This window comes from Mobula birostris, chromosome 2 (assembly GCF_030028105.1).
Source record: "Mobula birostris isolate sMobBir1 chromosome 2, sMobBir1.hap1, whole genome shotgun sequence".
NCBI lineage: Eukaryota > Metazoa > Chordata > Chondrichthyes > Myliobatiformes > Myliobatidae > Mobula > Mobula birostris.
In genome coordinates, this window is record NC_092371.1 from 165,890,170 (window position 1) to 165,911,842 (window position 21,673).

Sequence of the window (21,673 nt, forward strand, 5' to 3'; positions counted from 1 at the left end):
TCCAAAGCAACACACACAAAATGCTAGACAAACTCAGCAGGTCAGGCAGCATCTATGGAAATGAATTAACAGTCAACATTCGGGGCCGAGACCCTTCTTCGGGACTGGAGAGGAAAGGGAAAGACACCAGAATAAAAAGGTGGGGGGAGGGGAAGGAGGATAGCTAGGAGGTGAGAGGTAAAGCCAGGTGGGTGGGAAAGATAAAGGGCAGGAGAGGAAGGAATCTGATAGGAGTGTATAGAGGAAAACAGAAAAAAAGGAACGAGGAGGGAACCCAGGGAGAGATGATAGGCAACTGAGGAGAGGTAAGAAGCCAGAGTGTGGAATATTAGAGGTAGATGGGTGGGCGGGGGGGAGAACAGAATTTTTTTTCACTGCAAGGAGAAATCATGCCATCAGGTTGGAAGCTACCCAGATGGAGTACAAGTTGTTGCTCCTCCACCCTGAGAGTGGCCTCAACTTGGCACCAGAGGCAGCCATGGGAATCAGAAATAAAATATTTGGCCATGAGGAAGTTCCACTTTTGGTAGATGGAGCGAAGACGCTTGATGAAGCAGTCCCCCAATTTATGACAGGCCTCACCAATGTAGAGGAGGCCACATCAGGAGCACCAGACAACCCCAGCAGATTCACAGGTGAAGTGTTGCCTCACCTGGAGGGACTGTTTGGGCCCTGAACGGAGGTGAGGGAGGAGGTGAATGGGCAGGTGTAGCACGGGCCACTTGCAGGGATAAGTGCCGGGGGACTTGCAGGATGCTGGGAGGAAGATTAATGGGGAGGGATGAATGGACAAGGGAATATGGAAAGCAGGGTAGGGTAAAGATATATTTGGTGGAAGGATCCCTTTGGAGATGGCAGAATTTTGCAGTGGATGATATGTTGGATGGAGAGGCTCATGGGGTGATAGGTACTCTATTACAGAGGTGGAAATTGAACCCAGTCGATCTTACAGCTGGTTCTGTAAAGTATTGTGCTACGTTATTGTGCTGCTCCATGCCATCAATACACCTGTTTCGGTCCTACGCCACCCTCCTTTACTGCTTCTTATTTAATCCCCGTTTTATCACACCTTTCTTGTATCCTTCTTCTCTCCCCTTTGTTCTGCATTTTATAACATGCCTTCTCTCTAAATATTCCCAGTTCTACTTAAAGTTCAAGCAGGAGAGCTTACACCACGTTCCCCTCCACCAATGCCGTCTGCCTACTGAATTCTTCCAGCATTCTATTTAAACTGAGTACTAAAGATAAGAGGTAAAAGAAAGGAAGAGTTTCCTTATTGAATTGATAGATGATTCATTTGGAACTTTGAATAGATAAATGGATAAATACTTGAAAGCAAAAAATCCTCAAGACAAAAGGGAAAGAGCATGAAGTGGCTCAAACTGGATTGCTCAAGAAGCCAGCTCAGACAAGAGGGGTTGATCTGTATTGTGTAGCATTTGTAATGCCATGACATTATGGTAACAAATGCAACACAGATATGGAAAATGATCTTGTCTAAATTAGGAGTCTAGGCATTGCCCCATGACAATTGACTGCATTGCCAATCTTTAAGATCCCCCAAATAAACCTCGTGGTGGAAGCATACTGCATACATACTTTGATAATAAATGTACTTTGAATCTTTAATAAAGGTAATGTACATAATTGAATTTCAAGAAGGCAGTTCACCACTATATTTCTATCAACAGTTACGTAGAGGAAATTAATACTGGCTTGCCACTGATAAACAAGGTTTAAACAGATAGGGAAATATATAAAATTTCATTTTTATCCAGAACCCACCTTTAATTTAAACTCTCGCTCCTTGGTCACTCGCGTAAGCAATTTTGCTTTTTGACGATTTAATGCATCAACAAGTGCATCACATTGCGCCACAAGGCAAGCTTCAAATTCCACACCATTCTCCTGCAAAAGTGCAATATAAATTACTGTGAGGGTTAGAAATGACATGTCAAATAAATACAACCTCCTTACCAATGTTGGTAATACTGGATAGCATGTTGTGTTACCAACACTCAGCATATGAAAATATTTTTAGAAATTTCTTAAATCTACACTCTAAATTATGGAACACTGTTCCAATTATGGACAATATCGCTCAGCACAGTAAAGGCCCTTTGGCTCACAATGTTGTCCCAACCTTTCAACCTACTCTGAGATAAATCCAGTGCTTCCCTCTGATATAGCCTTCCATTTTTCTTTCATCCATGTGTCTATCCAAGCAGCTTTTAAATGTCTACAATGTATCTGCCTGTACTACCACCCCAGCAACGCGTTCCACACACCTACCACTCTCTATATAAAAAAAACCTACCTCTGACAACCCCTCTATATTTCTTCCAATCACCTTACAATTATTCCCTCTCGTATCAGCCATTTCCACACCAGGTAAAATGTGCTGGCTGTCCACTCTATGCATTATCAACCAACGTCCACTCTATTAATTTACACTGCAGCAAGCAAATGTTTCCAGATCATTCAATAACCAGTGTGCCAATTCAAAAATGGAATCATATCTATATAGCAGGCCTGGGTAAAATGTATCCCAGGCTTTTACAAGCAAGAGCAGGTGAGGAAATATTCTCCAGTCATTCTCCTACATTTTTTGGTCACTGGTTCTGACCAGGTCCAGCAGACAGGTGATGCACTATCATTGTATAAAAAGTGATAGTGTCAGAGACCAAGTAACTACAGTTTGACCAGCATTACAGTACATCAATAATGGGCAAAATAATGCAAAAATATTCTGGAGGAATTGCATATAATCATCCTGAGAAGCACAAATTAACCAAGGATTCATCTGACTAATCATTTATCTTACTGAAGAGGTAACAAGGAGTATTGATGAGGCTAGTGAATTTGATGTAGGACGGATCTTTAACAAGGTACTTGACACATGGCAGATTATAAAAAGCTCATGGCAAAGATGACTCAGAGGAAGAAAGCCTTGGATTCTAGTTGAAGAAAATATTGGTGAGTGGAAGATTGCTGCAGCAGAATTCCGTTCTGTCCAGCTCAGTGGGTGCCTTGCTCAAGGGTGACCTGCAGGCTAGAGGAAGGAAGGCGTTCCTTACACCTCCTTTGGTAGAGACCTACCTCCACCCCACCATTCCAGACTTAAATATAGGGACCACGATAATGAATTTGCAATGGGGATGATCCTAAGCAAGAAAGCTCTGGTTGGCGGGAAGATATCAGATACCAGATAAGTGAAAAAAAAGGTGTCAAATGTAATCTGGAGAAATACACTTAGTGGCCAGTTTATTAGATACACCTGCTCAATAATGCAAATATCTAATTAGCCAATCAGGTGATAGCAACTTAGCACATAAAAGCATGCAGACATGGTCAACAGGGTTACCTGCTGTGCAGACCAAATGTCAGAATGGAGAAGAGAGCCCCGACTAGGAGTTGAGGATACCATCGTCTACCTGCTGAATCATGTCTACGCCCACCTGGACAAGCCAGCGAGCGCTGTGAGGGTCATGTTTTTTGACTTCTCCAGTGCGTTCAACACCATCCACCCTGCTCTGCTGGGGGAGTAGCTGACAGTGATGCAGGCGGATGCTTTCCTGGTGTCATGGATTCTTGATTACCTGACTGACAGACCACAGTACGTGTGCTTGCAACACTGTGTGTCCGACAGAGTGATCAGCAGCACTGGGGCTCCACAGGGGACTGTCTTGTCTCCCTTTCTCTTCACCATTTACACCTCGGACTTCAACTACTGCACAGAGCCTTGTCATCTTCAGAAGTTTTCTGATGACTCTGCCATAGTTGGATGCATCAGCAAGGGAGATGAGGCTGAGTACAGGGCTATGGTAGGAAACTTTGTCACATGGTGTGAGCAGAATTATCTGCAGCTTAATGCGAAAAAGACTAAGGAGCTGGTGGTAGACCTGAGGAGAGCTAAGGTACCGGTGACACCTGTTTCCATCCAGGGGGTCAGTGTGGACATGGTGGAGGACTACAGATACCTGGGGATACGAATTGACAATAAACTGGACTGGTCAAAGAACACTGAGGTTGTCTACAAGAAGGGTCAGAGCCGTCTCTATTTCCTGAGGAGACTAAGGTCCTTTAACATCTGCCGGACGATGCTGAGGATGTTCTACGAGTCTGTGGTGGCCAGTGTGATCATGTTTGCTGTTGTGTGTTGGGGCAGCAGGCTGAGGGTAGCAGACACCAACAGAATCAACAAACTCATTCGTAAGGCCAGTGATGTTGTGGGGATGGAACTGGACTCTCTGACGGTGGTGTCTGAAAAGAGGATCCAAGTTGCATGCCATCTTGGACAATGTCTCCCATCCACTACATAATGTACTGGGTGGGCACAGGAGTACATTCAGTCAGAGACTCATTCCACCGAGATGCAACACAGAGCGTCATAGGAAGTCATTCCTGCCTGTGGCCATCAAACTTTACAACTCCTCCCTTGGAGGGTCAGACACCCTGAGCCAATAGGCTGGTCCTGGACTTATTTCCAGGCATAATTTACATATTACTATTTAACTATTTATGGTGCATAAAGTATGACTATGACTATGACTAAATGTGATCTAAATGACTGACCATGGAATGATTGTTGTTGCCAGACGGGGTGGATTGACTACCTCAGAAACTGCTGATCTCCTGGGATTTTCATGTACAACAGTCTCTAGGGTTTACAGAGAATGGTGCAAAAAACAAACAAAAAAATTTACAGTGACTGACTATTCCGTGGGTGAAAATGCCTTGTTAATGGGAGAGATGAGAGGGGAATGGCCAGACGGGTTCAAGCTGACAGGACAGAGATGGGAACTCAAATAACCATGCATTACAACAGTGGCGTGCAGAAAAGCATCTCTGAGTTCACTACACGTCGAACCTTGCAGTGGATGGGCTACAGCAGCAGAGGGTACCTCGAAGTGGCCACTGAGTGTATGAGGTTATGCGTTTGGGAAGAGCAACTAAGGCAAGGAATACATGATAAGCAGTAGGACCTGAAAGCTTTTGGAGTGTCTGTTCACAAATCCTTGATTGTAGCAGGACAGCAAGAAGCTGGTTTAAGAGGCTTACAGGATATTTGCCCTTATTGACTGAGGCAGAGAATGCAGAAGCAGGGTCTGATGCTAAAACTGTACAAAAGATTTGTGAGACCGCAAACAGAGTAATATAAACAGGTCTGTCCATCTCATCGAAGGAAGTAATTGCTAGGACTAAAGATGGTGCAGAGAAAATTCATGAACATGGATTCAAGGATGCAAGGATGTACTTGGTTGGACTTCAAATTAAGGATGTACTGCTGAGGCTTTAACACATCGTTTAGACTGCATTTGGAATATTGTGAACAATTTTGGGATTCGTGTCCAATGATAGATATGCTAGCCCTGGAGAGAGTCCAGAGGAGATTCACAAGAATAATCCCGGAAATAAAGGGCTTAATATGTGACAAGAAAATCTGTAGATGCTGGAAATCCAAGCAACACACACATAAAATGCTGAGGAACTCAGCAGGCTAGGCAGCACCCATGGAAAAGAGTGCACAGTCAAATCTTCAGGCCGAGATCCTTCAACAGGACTGGGAAAAAAGATGAGGTTAGATCAAGAAGGTGGGGGAGGGGAAGTAGTACAAGGTGGTAGGTGATAGGTGAAACCAGGAGAGGGGGAGGGGTGAAGTAAAGAGCTGGGAAGTTAATAGGTGAAAGAGATAAAGGCTGGAGAAGGGGGAATCTGATAGGAGACAGTAGAAGACCATGGAAGAAGGGAAGTAGGAGGAGCACCAGAAGGAGGTGATGAGCAGGTAAGGAGAGGAGGTGAGAGAAGGAAACGGGTGAGGTTGTGGGGGGGGGGGGGGGACAATTACCAGATGTTTTGAGATATCAATGTTCATGCCATCAGGTTGGAGGCTACCCAGACGCAAATTAAGGTGTTTCTCCTCCAACCTGAGTGTAGCCTCACAGTGACAGTAGAAGAGGCCTTGGACTGATATGTTGAAGTGGGAATGGTAAGTGGAACTAACATGAGTGGCCACCTGGAGATCCTGCTTTTTCTGGCGAATGGAGCATAGGTGCTCGGTGAAGCAGTCTCCCAATCTACGACAGGTCTCACCGATATACAGGAGGCCCCGTGGAGATCACCAGATATAGTACATGGCCCCAACAGACTCACAGGTGAAGTGTTGCTACTTAACATATGAGTAGTGTTTGATGGCTCTGGGGCTTGGAGTTCAGGAGAAAGAGGGGCATCTCATAAAACCTACTGAGTACGGAAAGGCCTGCACAGAGTGGATGAAGAGGATGCTTTTATTAGTAGGAGAATCAAGAATCTGAGGACTTCCCTTTAAAACTGAGATGAGGAGGAATTTTTTTCAGCCAGAGAGTGATGAATCTGTAGTTTGTTGCCGCAGAGGGCCATTGAGGTCAAGTCATTGGGTGTACTTAAGTCAGAGATTGTTAGACCATAAGACCATAAGACATGGGAGCAGAATTAGGCCATTTGGCCCATCGAACCTGCTCTGCCATTTAACCATGGCTGATTCTTTTTTTCTCCTCCTCAACCCCATTTCCCGGCCTTCTCCCCATAACCCTTGGTGCCGTGTCCAATCAAGAACCCATCAATCTCCACCTTAAATACACCCAACAACCTGGCCTCCACAGCTGCATGTGGCAACAAATTCCACAAATTCACCAATCTTTAGCTAAAGAAATGTCTCCACGTCTGTTTTGAAAGGGTGCCCTCTTGTCCTAGACTCTCCCAGCATGGGAAACATCCTTTCCGCATCTACTCTGTCTAGGCCTTTCAACATTCAAAAGGTTTCAATGAGACCCCCCTCATCCTTCTAAATTCCAGCAAGTACAGACCTAGAGCCATCAAATGTTCCTCATATGATAACCCTTGCATTCCTGGAATCATCCTTGTGAACCTCCTCTGGACCCTCTCCAATGTCAGCACATCTCTTCTAAGATGAGGAGCTGAAAACTGTACACAATACTCAAGATGAGACCTCAGCAGTGCCTTATAAAGCCTCAGCATCACATCACTGCTCTTGTATTCTAGACCTCATGAAATGAATGCTAACATTGCAATTGCCCTCCTCACCACCAACACAATGACTTAGGTTTTTGATTGGTGAACGCAGCAGGACAGGCAGCATCTCTAGGAAGAAGCACAGTCGACATTTTGGGCCGAGAGCCTTCGTCAGGACTAACTGAAAGAAGAGCTAGTAAGAGATTTGAAAGTGGGAGGGGGAGATCCAAAATGATAGGAGAAGACAGGAGGGGGAGGGATAGAGCCAAGAGCTGGACAGGTGATTGGCAAAAGGGATAATGAGAGGATCATGGGACAGGAGGCCCAGGGAGAAAGAAAAGGGGGAGGGGGGAAGCTCAGAGGATGGGCAAGGGGTATAGTGAGAGGGACAGAGGGAGAAAAAGGAGAGAGAGAAAAAGAATGTGTGTATATAAATAAATAATGGATGGGGTACGAGGAGGAGGTGGGGCATTAGCAGAAGTTTGAGAAGTCAATGTTCATGCCATCAGGTTGGAGGCTACCCAGACGGAATATAAGGTGTTGTTCCTCCAACTTGACTGTGGCTTCATCTTTACAGTAGAGGAGGCCATGGATAGACATATCAGAATGGGAATGGGATGTGGAATGGCCACTGGGAGATCCTGCTTTCTCCGGCGGACAGGGCATAGGTGTTCAGCGAAATGGTCTCCCAGTCTGCGTTGGGTCTCGTCAATATATAGAAGGCCGCATTGGGAGCACCGGATGCAGTTTATCACCCCAGCCAACTCACAGGTGAAGTGTCGCTTCACCTGGAAGGACTGTCTGGGGCCCTGAATGGTAGTGAGGGAAGAAGTGTAAGGGCATGTGTAGCACTTGTTCCACTTACAAGGATAAGCGCCAGGAGGGAGATCAGTGGGGGGGGGGGAACGAATGGACAAGGGAGTTGCCTAGGGAGCGATCCCTGCGGAAAGCGGGGGGGGGGGGGGAGGGAAAGATGTGCTTAGTGGTGGGATCCCGTTGGAGGTGGCAGAAGTCACGGAGAATTATATGTTGGACCTGGAGGCTGGTGGTGAGGACAAGGGGAACCCTATTCCTAGTGGGGTGGCGGGAGAATGGAGTGAGAGCAGATGTGCGTGAAGTAGGCAAGCCAATTCTGAATCCACCTGGCCAAATTTCCCTGGATCCCATGACTTCTGACTTTCTGAATAAGCCTACCATGTGGAACCTTGTCAAATGCCTTAGTAAAATCCATGTAGATCACATCCACAGCACTACCCTCATCTATATGCCTGGTCACCTCCTAAAGAACTCTATCAGGCTTGTGAGACACGATCTGCCATTCACAAAGCCATGCTGACTGTCCCTGATCAGACCATGATTCTCTAAATGCCCAGAGATCCTATCTCTAAGAATCTTTTCCAACAGCTTTCCCACCACAGACGTAAGGCTCACTGGTCTATAATTACCCGGACTATCCCTACTACCTTTTTTAAACAAGGGGACAACATTCGCCTCCCTCCAATCCTCCAGTACCATTCCCGTGGACAACGAGGACATAAAGATCCTAGCCAGAGGCTCAGCAATCTCTTCCCTCGCCTCGTGGAGCAGCCTGGGGAAATTCCATCAGGCCCCGGGGACTTAACCGTCCTAATGTATTTTAACAACTCCAACACCTCCTCTCCCTTAATATCAACATGCTCCAGAACATCAACCTCACTCATATTGTCCTCACTGTCATCAAGTTCCCTGAAATGATATACTACACAGCACCAGAATGGAGTATATTTATTTATTAATACACCACTGAGTAGGCCCTTCTGGCCCTTCAAGACATGCTGACCCAGCAACCCCCAATTAACCCTGACCTAATCCCAGGACAATTTATAATGACCAATTTACTGACTTGGTACGTCTTCGGACTGAGAGAGGAAATTGGAGCACCCAGGAAAAACCCACACGTTCCAGAGGAAGGACATACAGAGACTTGTTACAGACGGTGTCGGAAATGAACTCGAACTCTGATGCCCCAAGCTGTAATTGCATCGCACTAACTGCTATGCTACCATGGCGCCCCATGGTATGAATGGAAAAAAAGCTCCAGTTTCGAATTGTGGAAAATTGGCAATCCAAGTACAAAGAATTACAAAATTGTGTAAGTTCACGAATGAACCATACATGCAATGCCAAAAATCTCATAACTGCCTTACCTGAATTAGTTGTACCATGTTTTTCAAATGCACTAAAAACTCTTTGGCCTCCTTTGCTTTATCAGAAACACCAGTTAATGCTTGAGATAGTTGGGCCTATAGTTAAGAAAAATATAGATAGCCATTAAACCACATATTTCCCTTTACATCTTTCACAGACATGAAAATTAACTTTTAACATTGACAGATTATGGATTTAAGTTTCAGGTTAGGTTAACTGTAAAACTCATCTCTCTATCTCAGAGGACTAGAGTTTCAATACATCAATCACCACTCCTTCACCAAACTTGGGAGTTCTTCAGAACTTCATGCAGCTCATACTTCACTGTCAAAACAAGGGACAGCATGTTCTTGGAGATGTTGGAGCAAAGAGATTAGCTTTATTTGTCATGTGTACAATAAAACATCCAGCGAAATGTTCATCTGTATCACTTATTTTATTTATTATTTGTGTTTTTTGTATTTGCACAGTTTGCTTTCTGTTTCACATTGGTTGCGTGTCAGTCTTGGTGTGTAGTTTTTATTGATTCTATTGTATTTTTTTGTTCTGTGAATGCCTGCAAGAAAATGAATCTCAAGGCAACATGTGGTTACATATACACACTTTGGTGATAAATTTACTTTGAATTTTGGTTTGTGTCAAATCAAATCAGTGAGGATTGTGCTGTGGACAGCCCACAAGTATTGACATGCTTCCGGCGCTAACATAGTATGCTAACTTACTAACCCTAATCTGTATGTCTTTGGAATGTAGGAGGAAACCCACGAAATCATGGGGAGAACAGTGGTGGGAATTGAACCCTGACTGGTGATCAGTAGTGTCACGTACCCCATGACGGGTTAAAGAACCAGCAGAGATGGAAAACACTTTGGAGTCCAGTATTGCTATTAATTAATGATATTTATTAGTAACTATGCAATACGATAATATAAATGCAGATAAATCAAACAGGTTAGCAAATGATTATATATAAGTAAGTGTGGAATATATATGAAAACCAAGCTTCTTCAAGTCTAGGGGTAAATAGATAGTCTTACAATAATGAATAAAGTTCAGTTCAGTTAGTGGTATTAAGTTGAGTAGTGATGGAGAGAGAGAGAGAGAGAGAGAGAGAAAGAGAGAGAGAGAGAGAGAGAGAGGGGGGGGGATGAGATTTGAGTCTTGAGGTGAGCCGACACCATCGATCTTCCCATTGTCCTCCAAAATCCTTTAGGAGTCACCGACTGTGACTACAACAAAGGGAACTGTTCCTCTGTGGTGGAATTATCAACCCAGGCAAGGGTTGGACACGCGAACAACTCCCCACCGGTCACTCCCTTTTCACACTGCAAGAGCCACTGATCGATCCACCTGATCGATCCTCCAAAAACCCACTTTTTCTGTGGGCACAACAAAGCTCATTCAGTGTCCAAAATCATGTGTGTCAGGTCTATCACCTGACTTTCTATTTATCTCACCGTACTGAATACCAACTGTCTCTCAAATAACTCCTCTCTTCTCTGTCTGTGTAAGAATGCGCAAGCAGGCGATGTCCTTGGGAAAGTATAAACAAACTGTCAGCAGTCTTCGTCTCTCTCTCTCTTAAAAACAAGATGTCGGTGTTACATAACTCTCTCTTTTTAACAAGGTGTTTGTGTTGGGCCCCTCTCTCTCTCTCTCTCTCTCTATCTTTTCAAAAACAGTTCATAGGGGTAATTCAGGACCCCGTCACAGTAGCACTGTGCCAACCACTATACTACTATGTCGCCCACCTACCAGAGCAACAGAGATCATGCCATGAGTCACCAGCTGGACCAATAGATCCACATGCACAATTCAAGGTACAGACTACTCTGCTTGCCAGCATTCCTCTCCGAACCAACTATCAAAAAAGCATTCAACTACCGTGCATCCAATTTTCATGGAGTCTTGGACTTGAGTCTAGAGGGAAGGTTTTAGCCAATTAAAGGTAAGTTGAGCATTGATCGATCGATTTGATGGAGCAATGGAGCTAAACAGTAACAGATGAAATTGTAATATCACTTGTAATTTGATGCCTTTCTATAAAAGGAAGTAACAAAATTAATCCTCTGCATGGATAAAGATGTTAGGGAAAAGCAGAGAAATTTAGGTTACAGGTCCAAAGAACAATGAAAACAAGCACCCATGTTTGATAACGCTTTTTAAAAAACACAGAATTGTAGGCCTCATCTTACAAGTATGGAATGTAAGAAAGAAATAATTATTGACCAAAATAAAACCTCAATGAAATCTCTGCGGTATTATTGGTCTCCATGTTGGAGGAAAGACACTGGAGTTCAGAAAGGATAATGCCAGCAATTCACTGAAATGCTGCTCAATAGGAAAAAATTGCAAAGAAATTTGGGTCTTTATATTAATACTCAAATTACAGGATAATGTACAGGTTTTAGCACTGTGGCAGAATGCATTAAAGTAGGAAAAAACAGCTGCTTCTTATAGTTTGGTGGGATCAACAGGGGACGATATTAAATGCAGGAGATTTTAAAACTGCGAGGAACAGCTTCATGGGGTTACAAACCATGAAATTGACTTTTAGGATTAGTGGCCGAGGAGGAAACTAGGTCAGCGTTCAAGATTAGATTGGATAGCAGATGAAAGAAAAGAGATTGAACAGATACAGGAACAAACTGCTAGCTTGTGATTAGAAATGCTTATTCATGTGGAAGATACACACGGACATAAAAATCATTGGTTTCTGAATTGTTATATTTCATTGCATATTATGTGTAAATCGTCTGCAACATTCTAGATAACAGTGAATTTGATGCACTGAATTCTTAACATTTTAAAAAGAATTCAATAGCTGTCAAGTGCATTATGCTATCCCAAGAGTACAATAAGGAACTATACAAATGCCCATTCATCTGACTCTTATCATTTGTCTGATACAAAAAATCTCCTTATCTCAAATGTTAGTGGAGAAGAATAAAAGAATTAATCTTTTATACTAGGGTCCCAGGACAACAAAGGTTTGTTATGACCGATTTTTTTTTAACTTATGTTGCTTCCAAGCACTGCAGGGTTCTGTTATTTTGTATTAAATCAAAAACTGTACAACAATCTATAGATTATGACCACTTTAGCTTCTGAACGATACAGTAGTTTATCAGTGGAATCCAGTGTGGGTGGTGGCAAAATAACTTGAAAAGCAGAATCTGTCCTTAACGCTGAAAGCCTTTCAGCTATTATGTCCTTTGTGTTGCATTTTTTGAATGATCCATTGTGATTTGGAGAATAATTAACAAATGGTAGGCCATCACTAGACTAGCACCCCAAAGACTATCAACTCAGAGATATTTGTCCAAATCCCATCACAGCAGTTAGGAAATTTAAATTCAGTTTGATTAAACATTTTATTTCCAAAAGCTAGTGTATGTGATCATTAAACTACTATATTAAGTTAGAAGCCCATCTGGTAGACTCTTAGCAATCCTCTGAAACCACTGAGTATTTTATGTCAACCCAATACTTACAAACACATTAAGGATAAATCTGAAGATCTGTCAAGCAAAAGCCCATTATTCCCAAATTCATAGATTTAACCAATACTTCAACCTTAATCCCAGAGTTGATCAGAAATAGCAGCATAGTGCTATATGATCAGAAATTAGTGACCTTGGGGTTTTCAACATGGATGCCAGATCTGAAAAAGTCTTGTGGCATTGAATCAGGAACATGCACAAAGAAACCTGCTAAATGCACACACTCCTCCTTCGGCTGATGACTCAATACACCTCCAGCTCTTGAAGAAGCACTGAGAGTAGCAAGAGCAAAGACACCACACTGGGTAGATGACTTCAATCACTAGACCAGCTTAATAACATTAGAGATGGCTGTGTCTCCACAGAGATATTTATCTTTTTTTAAACACGTAAGATTTTTATGGGCTGGACTGAGAAGCTATTTCCTTTCATGGGAGAGTTCAGAACTGGAGGGTACGGTTTCAGAATAAGATGGAATCCATTTAAGACTGAGATTAGGAGGAATTTCTACTTTCAGGAGGTTATTTGTAACTCTTTGCCACAGTGGGTGTGGGATAGAGTCCTTGGGTATATTTAAGGCTGAGATAGATTTTGTGATCATTAAGAGAATCAAGGGAATCCTATTCAATGGTGGAGCAGGGTCAAGGCTGAATGAACAATTCCTGATCCTACATCCAATAGATATCCAATCAGCCTGTGGCAACTAATAAACATACTTAAGCTCAATTCTCACCAATCTAGATAAGTCTACCTATTGTATCGAAAAGATGACCTTCACAGTGTGCTTATGCACACAAAGTTCTGTCTGCATTCAGAGATATCCTCCATTAATTATTAGCATTTAAATACTTATGCACATTTTATTCCATATCTGTACTTTAACCTCTTACTTTTACATAAACTTTTATTCTTTGAATGTAGTTTTTGTTGCATGTTGCACCAACACAACACGGCAAATTCCTAATACATGTACAGTAATTATATCTGGTAAATAGAGTCCATCCTTGGTGTTGGGGGGGGGGGCAATAGATCTGAGGTAAATAGGAGTTAAGAACAGTTCAAAATTGAGTATCTATAAGCATCCCAAGCAACAAAACCACATTCCATCACAATCTCTAATCTAATAGCTTGGCACATCCTTTCACTCAGCGTCAAGACAGGAGAAAAACCTTCCTTCAATAAGAGGTACGGAATGGTATACCAGCAGCAAGAAAGACCATCAGAAAATGAGGTACCAATCTGGAAAAAGTCCCACACAGAACTGGAAAGGGAAGCAGCATGCTATAAACAGCTCAATGATTCTGCAGCTCAGAGCATAGCCCTGCATCCCACCCTCTTATTCTGGCATCTGCTCCCTTCCTTTCCAGGACTGACGAAGGGTCTCAGCTTGAAACGTTGACTGTTTATTCCCTTCCATGGATGCTGTACTTCAGAGCATTCTAACTGATTGCATCACCGTCTTCTATAGAGGGGCTGCTGCACTGGATCGGAAAAAGTTGCAGGAAGTTGCAAAATCAGCCAGCTCCATCATGGGCACTAGCCTCCCCAGCATCGAGGATGTCTTCAAAAGGTGATGATACAAAATGGTAGCATCCATAATTAAGGATCATCATGCAAGACATGCCCTCTTCTCATTGCTACCCGCAGGGAGGTGCAAGGAGCCTGAAGACACACACACTCATCATTTTAGAAACAGTGTCTTCCCATCCACAATCAGATTTCTGAATGGACATTGAACCCATGAACACCACTTCACTATTTTTTGCTCTTGTTTTACAACGCAAATTAAATAAATAGTGCATGCGTATTTACAGTGAATTCCAGTTAATTGGGACACATCCAGTCTAGTACATTTTGGCCTAATAAAGCAGCTGCCCAAATTAACCGAAGTTTCTTGGAAATAGTTAAAAAGGTATAAAAAAAAAGACAAACTGAGTAAGAAATTACGTCTTTAAATGAAATACAGAACAAATTAGAACACTACCAATAATACTGCAGTACTGGAAGACTGTGTACTAGTTCCTAATACTGATGATCAAGGAACTTATCCGTGTCACACTCTTTTGACTGTAAACGAACACAATCTGCACAGAATTTTAGTGCAGATAATGGACTGCCTGCCAAGATTGCATCCTCCAAATCTTCATTTTTATTGTATATTCCAGATGATTGTCGATTCCTTCAAATCTTCATAGTATCCAACTTTTTGAAGTAGTGAAATCGTTTCATTTTCATTCCCAGCCATTTCTGGCATCTCCAAGCCTCAATGCATGAAACCACAGTGAACAACAATTCTGAATTGCAATTGTCCTACTGCTTATTTCTCACCAACTATCAGTGACAAGACTCGTAGCTTCTTGAACACACACACACGCCACTGATGCTATTTTAAAACTGTTCTCTCTAATCATGGTGTTGTGTCTAACAGGCACGCAAGCGCACATGACTGATGCTAGTTAGAAACTGTTCCGCAACAATAGCTGGAAACCCAGCTATTTTCTTGATTAGTTTTTGTTCTTTAAGAGTTGTCCCAAATAAGCCGCTGTCCCGATTAACCGATGGCCCAATTAACCAGAATCTATGGAATATACTGGAATTCACAGAAATATATGTAATATTTCTTGCGGTAATTTACAGATTTTTAAATTATGTACCGTATTGCCCTGTACTACTGCCACAAAGCAACAAATTCTATGACATATACCAATGATATTAAACGTTACTCTGATTCTGTCTGACACTGAGTTCCTCCAGCATTTTGTGTGTGTTGCTCAATATTTCCAACCTTTGCAGAATCTCTTGTGTTTAGGACAGGCTGTATTTAATGGTGGTGGATTATTAAAATAGGTAATGGGAGGAGGCGTATAGAACAATATCCCCATGCTCAGTCATGCAGAGCCCAGGACAAGTGCCAAAGGCAAAGCTGAACCATTTTCAATGATTCACAGCAAGACTGATCCATTTTGGCATTCTCTAAGATCACTCATACACAGATATGAATTTTCAACCAATTCAATTTGTTCCGCATGATAACAAGTCACAGCTGAGAGCAGAGGCTCAGACACTAGAAAACATTCGGGCTGCAGTGTTAAGGCTGTGCTCGAGACCTGTTCAGGGCTCCAGCCAAGCTGCTTCAGCAGGGCTGCAACGTTAGTGCCTCCTCAGCCTGGGACCAGTCGCTGTTTTGCCATCACCTACTACATCAATTGATGAATGGTGGTGGACAATTAAGCAACTTACGAGAGGAGAAAGTTTCCAATAGCATTCTCATGCTCAGCAATGGAGGAGCCCAGCATGTACGTGCTAATGAAATGACTGATGGACTCACAAACATGTTCAGCCAGAAGTGCTGAGATCCAGACTGGTCTCCAGCCAATTCGATTCACTCCACGTGGTATTAGTAAACAGCTGTATACTGCAGAGACTATGGGAAGAGCTAACGTCCCAGCTGTAGTACAGAACACCTACACTCCAAAATTAGCTGCTTCTCTAGTCAGCTGTTCTAATATCAGGGAAAATTCCCTGGGTTATGTCCTAGAACATAGAACAGTACAGCACAGTAGAGACCCTTTCGCACACAATGTCATGACAACTCCTACAAACCTCCTTCATGATCAATGAAGGAGGTACAGAAGTCTGAAAGCACAGACTCAGCAAGTCGGAAACAGCTTCTTCACCTCTGCCATCCGATTTCTGAATGGACTTTGAAACCACGAACACCACCTCAGTACATTTTTTATTTCTGTTTTTGCATTACTTATTTAATTTGACTATTTGATATACATATATATACTTACAGTAATTCAGTTTTTTCCCTGTATTATCATGTATTGATTTGTACTGGTACCGCAAAGTGAACAAATTTCACGGCGTATGCCGGTGATATTAAACCTGATTCTGATCTAACAGCGCATAACCCTCCATTTTTTCTTAGTATAGAGGGTAAGAAAAATAGGTTATGCAATGTGTGAAATGGAAGGTTATAAATAACTGTATGTTATCAGCCTTTACCACCATCCCCAGCAGTGTGTTTCAATCACCAACCACATATGTGTAAAATCCTACCTCTGATATTTCCCCTAAACTTTCTTCTACTCAACTTAAACAGATGTCATCTGGTATTGGGCATTGACACACTGAGAAAAAGGCACTTGCTGTCCATGCCTTAGATAATCTTATACACATCAAGTCGCCTCATTAAAGTCATAATCCAAACACAGATAAAAGAGCAGAATATGAAAGGTAAGGTGACAGTGACTGCTCAAGGCAACATTTGACTGAGATGGCATTGAGAAGCCTCAGTAAAACTGATATTACTTGTGATCAGTGGGAAGACTCTTCTGACTGGAACCATAATCTGTAAAATGTAAGGTAATTGTGGTTGTTACAAGCCAGTCACCCCATCTCCAAATATGGTCAGCTGCTTGATTAATGACATTTTTCTCTCTACCACTTAAATAATATTCAAACTACAGGACAGTGATTCAGATTTATGCAATGTCTACATTTTAGGCTTCCAGTGCTTTCAGTTTCATATTTCGTCATGGTCATGGTCATAGTCATATTTTATTGATTCCGAGGGAAATTGGGTTACTTTCTGACTGACTGCATCTTCCAGTCATTCACATGCTCAAGGATGTGTGCCATATCTCCTTCAGATAAAGATCAGAAGGAAATGCTGGCTGAGTGGCAGGCTCACCTAGGTGAGAAGATCATATATTCAGCATGAATGCATGCAATATCTTATTTATTCTATTTAGAGATACAGCACAGTAACAGGTCCTCTGGTCCAACTTGCTCACGTCATCCATTTACACCCATGTGACCAATTAATCTACTAACCCGTAAGCCTTTGGAATGTGGGAGGAGACCCGAGCATCTGGAGGAAACGTTAGCTGTCATAGGCAGTGGTAGGAATTGAACCCAGGTCATTGGCATTGTAACAGCCGTACGCTAACCACTATACTACTGTGCTGCCCACAACGAAAATAATTTGCAAGTCTGAGCTGGACAGTCATTGATCCACTTCCTATAGATTCGAATGAATAGTTCAAAGCAACGTAACGTCAGCACCAGCTCTCAATGAGCTGAGCCCATATGTGTACTTGCTTTGAAAGGTACTGGCTTTTGAAACATTATTTGTAACCCAGTTAGACTTTGAAGGCAAATGCTGTGAGGAAGCTGATCAGAAGCTATCCCTAGTTAGTGGCTCTGTGATGAGATCTCAGCAGTTTTTACCTTAGGGGACAATACAACAGCCAGACCCAAATTACATCAGAGTAGTCTGAGCATAAGATCTGACCAGCTGAGCCTCTGCATTGGCACTCCAATTAACAAATACATTCAACAACTGTAAGACAGCTTGCTAAATGCTCCAGATCCAAGATTATATTTGATTGACCAGTTTGGATATTGCACAACTTCACTGTGTCTCATTAGGAACTGCAGACAAGTCTGGGGGGTGGGGGGGATGCTTTTGAATTCACTTAGCATGTTCCAAAAATGTCACGCACAAAGCAAAGCTGATTTTGGTTAACATTGCACACATGCAAACCATGGTCCAGGCACGCAGGCATCAAGCAGTCCCACTGTCAAGCTCAATTGTTAACGTTGAGAAGCTAGGCAACCCAGCTTCTGTTCAAAACCCCTACAACCAAAAGATAATGATTACCGATTACCAACCGAGAAAGGGATTGGAATTATTCAATTGCTCTATTATCCATGCTCTAACCATCTGTTAGGTGCAAAGATTTTGATTTGCCCCCTTCCAATCTTGTTCTCTCGGTTGAATGTCGCTAGTCAGCCCCCTTACCATTGGTAACCCCACCTGGTATTGAGGGGCCTCACATCACATGCTGTCCACCTAGCTCCTACCTTATGCTGCTTCCACATGGCTCCCAGTGCCTTCACGTCGTGCTTGCTGTGCTTGCCTTCCTCCAGACACTGGTAGCACACAGGTATCTTGCAGTTGGCGCAGTACATGCTGTAGTTCTCCAGTTCGTGCTCGGTGCAGGTGGAGATCTTGCGAGGCGCGGGCTTGCCGGCCGCACGGCCCTGGGCGGGCGGCAGGAGACGGTGCTTGGCCAGGGGCCCGCGGGCCGGGTGACAGCGCCGCTGGCACGGCTCGCAGTAGAAGACGTCGCATTGCTCGCACATGACGGCCGCCTCTTGCGGGTTGCGCTCGCACAGCTGGCAGCGGACAGCCACCGAGCGGCTCTGCTGATAGCGGCCGACGATGGCCTCGAGCAGACGGTTCCTGGCGAAGCCGCGGAGACCGCGCTCCTCCAGCAGCGCGCTGCGGTGGCACTGCGGGCATGTCAGACTCGAGTGGCGGAGCGGCGGCGGTGCAGGCGGGAAGACCCGCACCCCGTTCGGAGACTTCTGGTTGGAGACGGGCGGCGCGAAGCTGGTGTAGGAGCCGTAGCCGCTGTCCGCCTCGCTGTACACGCTCATCTTGTCCACGTCCAGGTAGTCGTAGTCGGAGGCTGGCGGGCGGCCCTGGGGCGACGGTGGCTCTGCCTCGGGAGTCTGCACCATGATGGTGCGCGCACACGGCAGGCACACATTGTGAGAGCACGGCAGGATAATGGGGTCGCGGTAGAAGGAGCCGCAGACCGGGCACTTGAGTTCGTCTTCCATGTCAGCCATGCAGCGGCGAGCGGCGAATCGTCGAGTGAGAAGAGGAGGCGGCGGAGCGGTACGTACAGCTTCCAGCCGCTCACCAGCACCAGGCGAGGGACAGCGCCACCGTCGCGCACTGCGCATGCGCACGGTATGTTGGCGTGAAGGGGAAAGGGAGACCGAACCCTCCTACTGCTTATCGGGATTTGTAGTCCAACTGTTGGCCCCAATGCAGGAGTAGGGCGACTGCACACTTCTCCCAGACACGCTCATCAGTCTTAGCAAGTCTCCGCAGTCATCATGTTTCCGTTAGTATTAATAATAACCTCTTCCTAGAGATGCTGCCTGGCCTGCTGCGTTCACCAGCAACTTTTATGTGTATTGCTTAATAATAACGAACTCGTTTTGGTTTGTATATTCTACAAATGCATCTGGGCCAGTCAGGCGAATTATCCGGAGTCAAATTGTGAGGTTTAACTTATCACAGGATAGTGGCCCGAGTTTTAAAACTAACAAAATGGAGACAAAGAGACTGCAGATACAGGAATTTGTACAACACACAAAGGCGGAGAAACTCAGCAGCTCAGGCAGCATCTTCGGAGGGAAATGGGTCGGCACTGGGTCGAGTCCAGATGAAGGTCTCTGCTCGAAACGTCCACTATCCGTTTTCCTTCATAGATGCGGCCTGACCTGCTAAGTTTCTCCAGCTTTTTGTCCTAAGTTTTCAAAGTAGCAGTATGCCACAAAGCTGAAATGGAAGCAAACCAAAATTAGTCAAGGACTGAGCCAGAGGGTATAATTTACCATATTTATAAATATGAAATTCCGATATTGTTGCTGTAGCCATGGAAGCTGAAATTATTTTCTGGGGAGACAAAATCATTGTGCCTCAACAGGACAACATTTTACATTTGCCTGTAAGAACAGCAGTAAGCTACATGGTCAATGTAAAATCCGTCGCGGTTACTACCACTAGTCAAGTTTATTGTCATTTAACTACATACATATATATAACGTATATAACTATATAATGTATATAGAAATGGGACAACGTTTCTCTGATCCAGGTTGTAAAGCACAGTAGCACACATAACACACGATAACTTATGAAAGTGAGGATAAAATTTACAGATGAATCACACATAACTAACAAACTAAGATGCATAATTTTAAATATTGCAAGGTACGGAACAGATTAACCTGTATTCGAGTACGATACGGCTGGGAATTTAGAGGCCTAAAGGCCTGGGGGAAGAAACTGTTTCCCATTCTAACCGTTCTTGTTTTTATGCATTGTAGTCTCCTGCTTGATACTAGAAAGTCAAAGAAGATGCTGGATGGATGGGTGGGATCCTTAATAATACTAAGGGCCCTGCATACGCAGCGCTCCGGATAAATGTCTCCGATGGATGGTAGGGAGACCCCTATTATGCTCTCAGCTGTTCTCACAGCCCTTTGTAGGGACTTCTGCTCCTATACCAGATGGAGATGCAACTTGTCAGGACTCTCTCAATGGTGCTCCTGGGAAACACAGTTAAGATGGGGGCCGCTATTTTCAACATTATCTTGAGGCACCCAGTTTCAACAGCTTTTCTCCACACAATGCCAGGAGAGTGTTCCAGTGTCTGCAATTAGTCCACTGGTGAACTTCATAAATCTGGACATTCCAGGTATATTTACTGTTATTAAAACACGAGAAAGTCTGCAGATGCTGGAAATCCAAAGCAACGCATACAAAACGCAGGTGGAACTCAGCAGGTCAGCCAGCATCCATGGAAAAGAATATAAACAGTGGGTATTTGGCGCCTTCAGGACTGAGATTGCCAGCATAAAAAGGTGAGAGAGGGGAAAGAGGATAGCTGGAAGGTGATATGTGAAGCCAGGTGGATGGGAAAGGGCAAGGGCTGGAGAGGACAGAATCTGACTGGGGAGGAGAAAGGAAAGGAGGCGGGGACCCGGGTGGAAGTAATAGACAGGTGAGAAGAAGTAAAAGGTCGAGGAGGGAGTAATATGTTCACCGGAATGAGAAATCGATCTTCATGACATCGGGATGGAGGGTACCCAGGTTGGAATGCTCCACCCTGAGGGTGGCCTCTTCTTGGCACACAAGGAGGCAATGGATTGATACGTCGGAACGGAAATGGGAATTAAAATGTCTGGCCAAGTCTCGCTTGTAGCGGATGGTACGGAGGAGCTCGACGAAGCGGTCCGCCAAATTACAATGGGTCTAAACAGCCCTTCCGGGTGGGGCAGCAATTCACGTGCGAATCTGCTGGGGTTGTCTATTATGTCCAGTGCTCCTGACACGGCCGCCTCTACATTGTTGATCCTTACACTAGTGTACTGGATCT

General features: G+C 44.0%; 1 protein-coding gene across 1 annotated transcript in view; it reads right to left on the bottom strand.

Annotated features, from left to right (window-relative positions):
• The window catches only part of trim67 (tripartite motif containing 67), a 52,280-nt gene extending 32,931 nt beyond the window's left edge, over positions 1–19,349 (bottom strand). The window contains exons 1-3 of the mRNA XM_072280337.1: positions 18,576–19,349; positions 9,198–9,293; positions 1,786–1,908 (exon numbers count right to left, since the gene is read on the bottom strand). Of these exons, the coding sequence (XP_072136438.1) occupies positions 1,786–1,908; positions 9,198–9,293; positions 18,576–19,349 (993 nt within the window). The remainder of the gene's footprint in view (positions 1–1,785; positions 1,909–9,197; positions 9,294–18,575) is intronic.
• Positions 19,350–21,673: the final 2,324 nt, after the last annotated feature.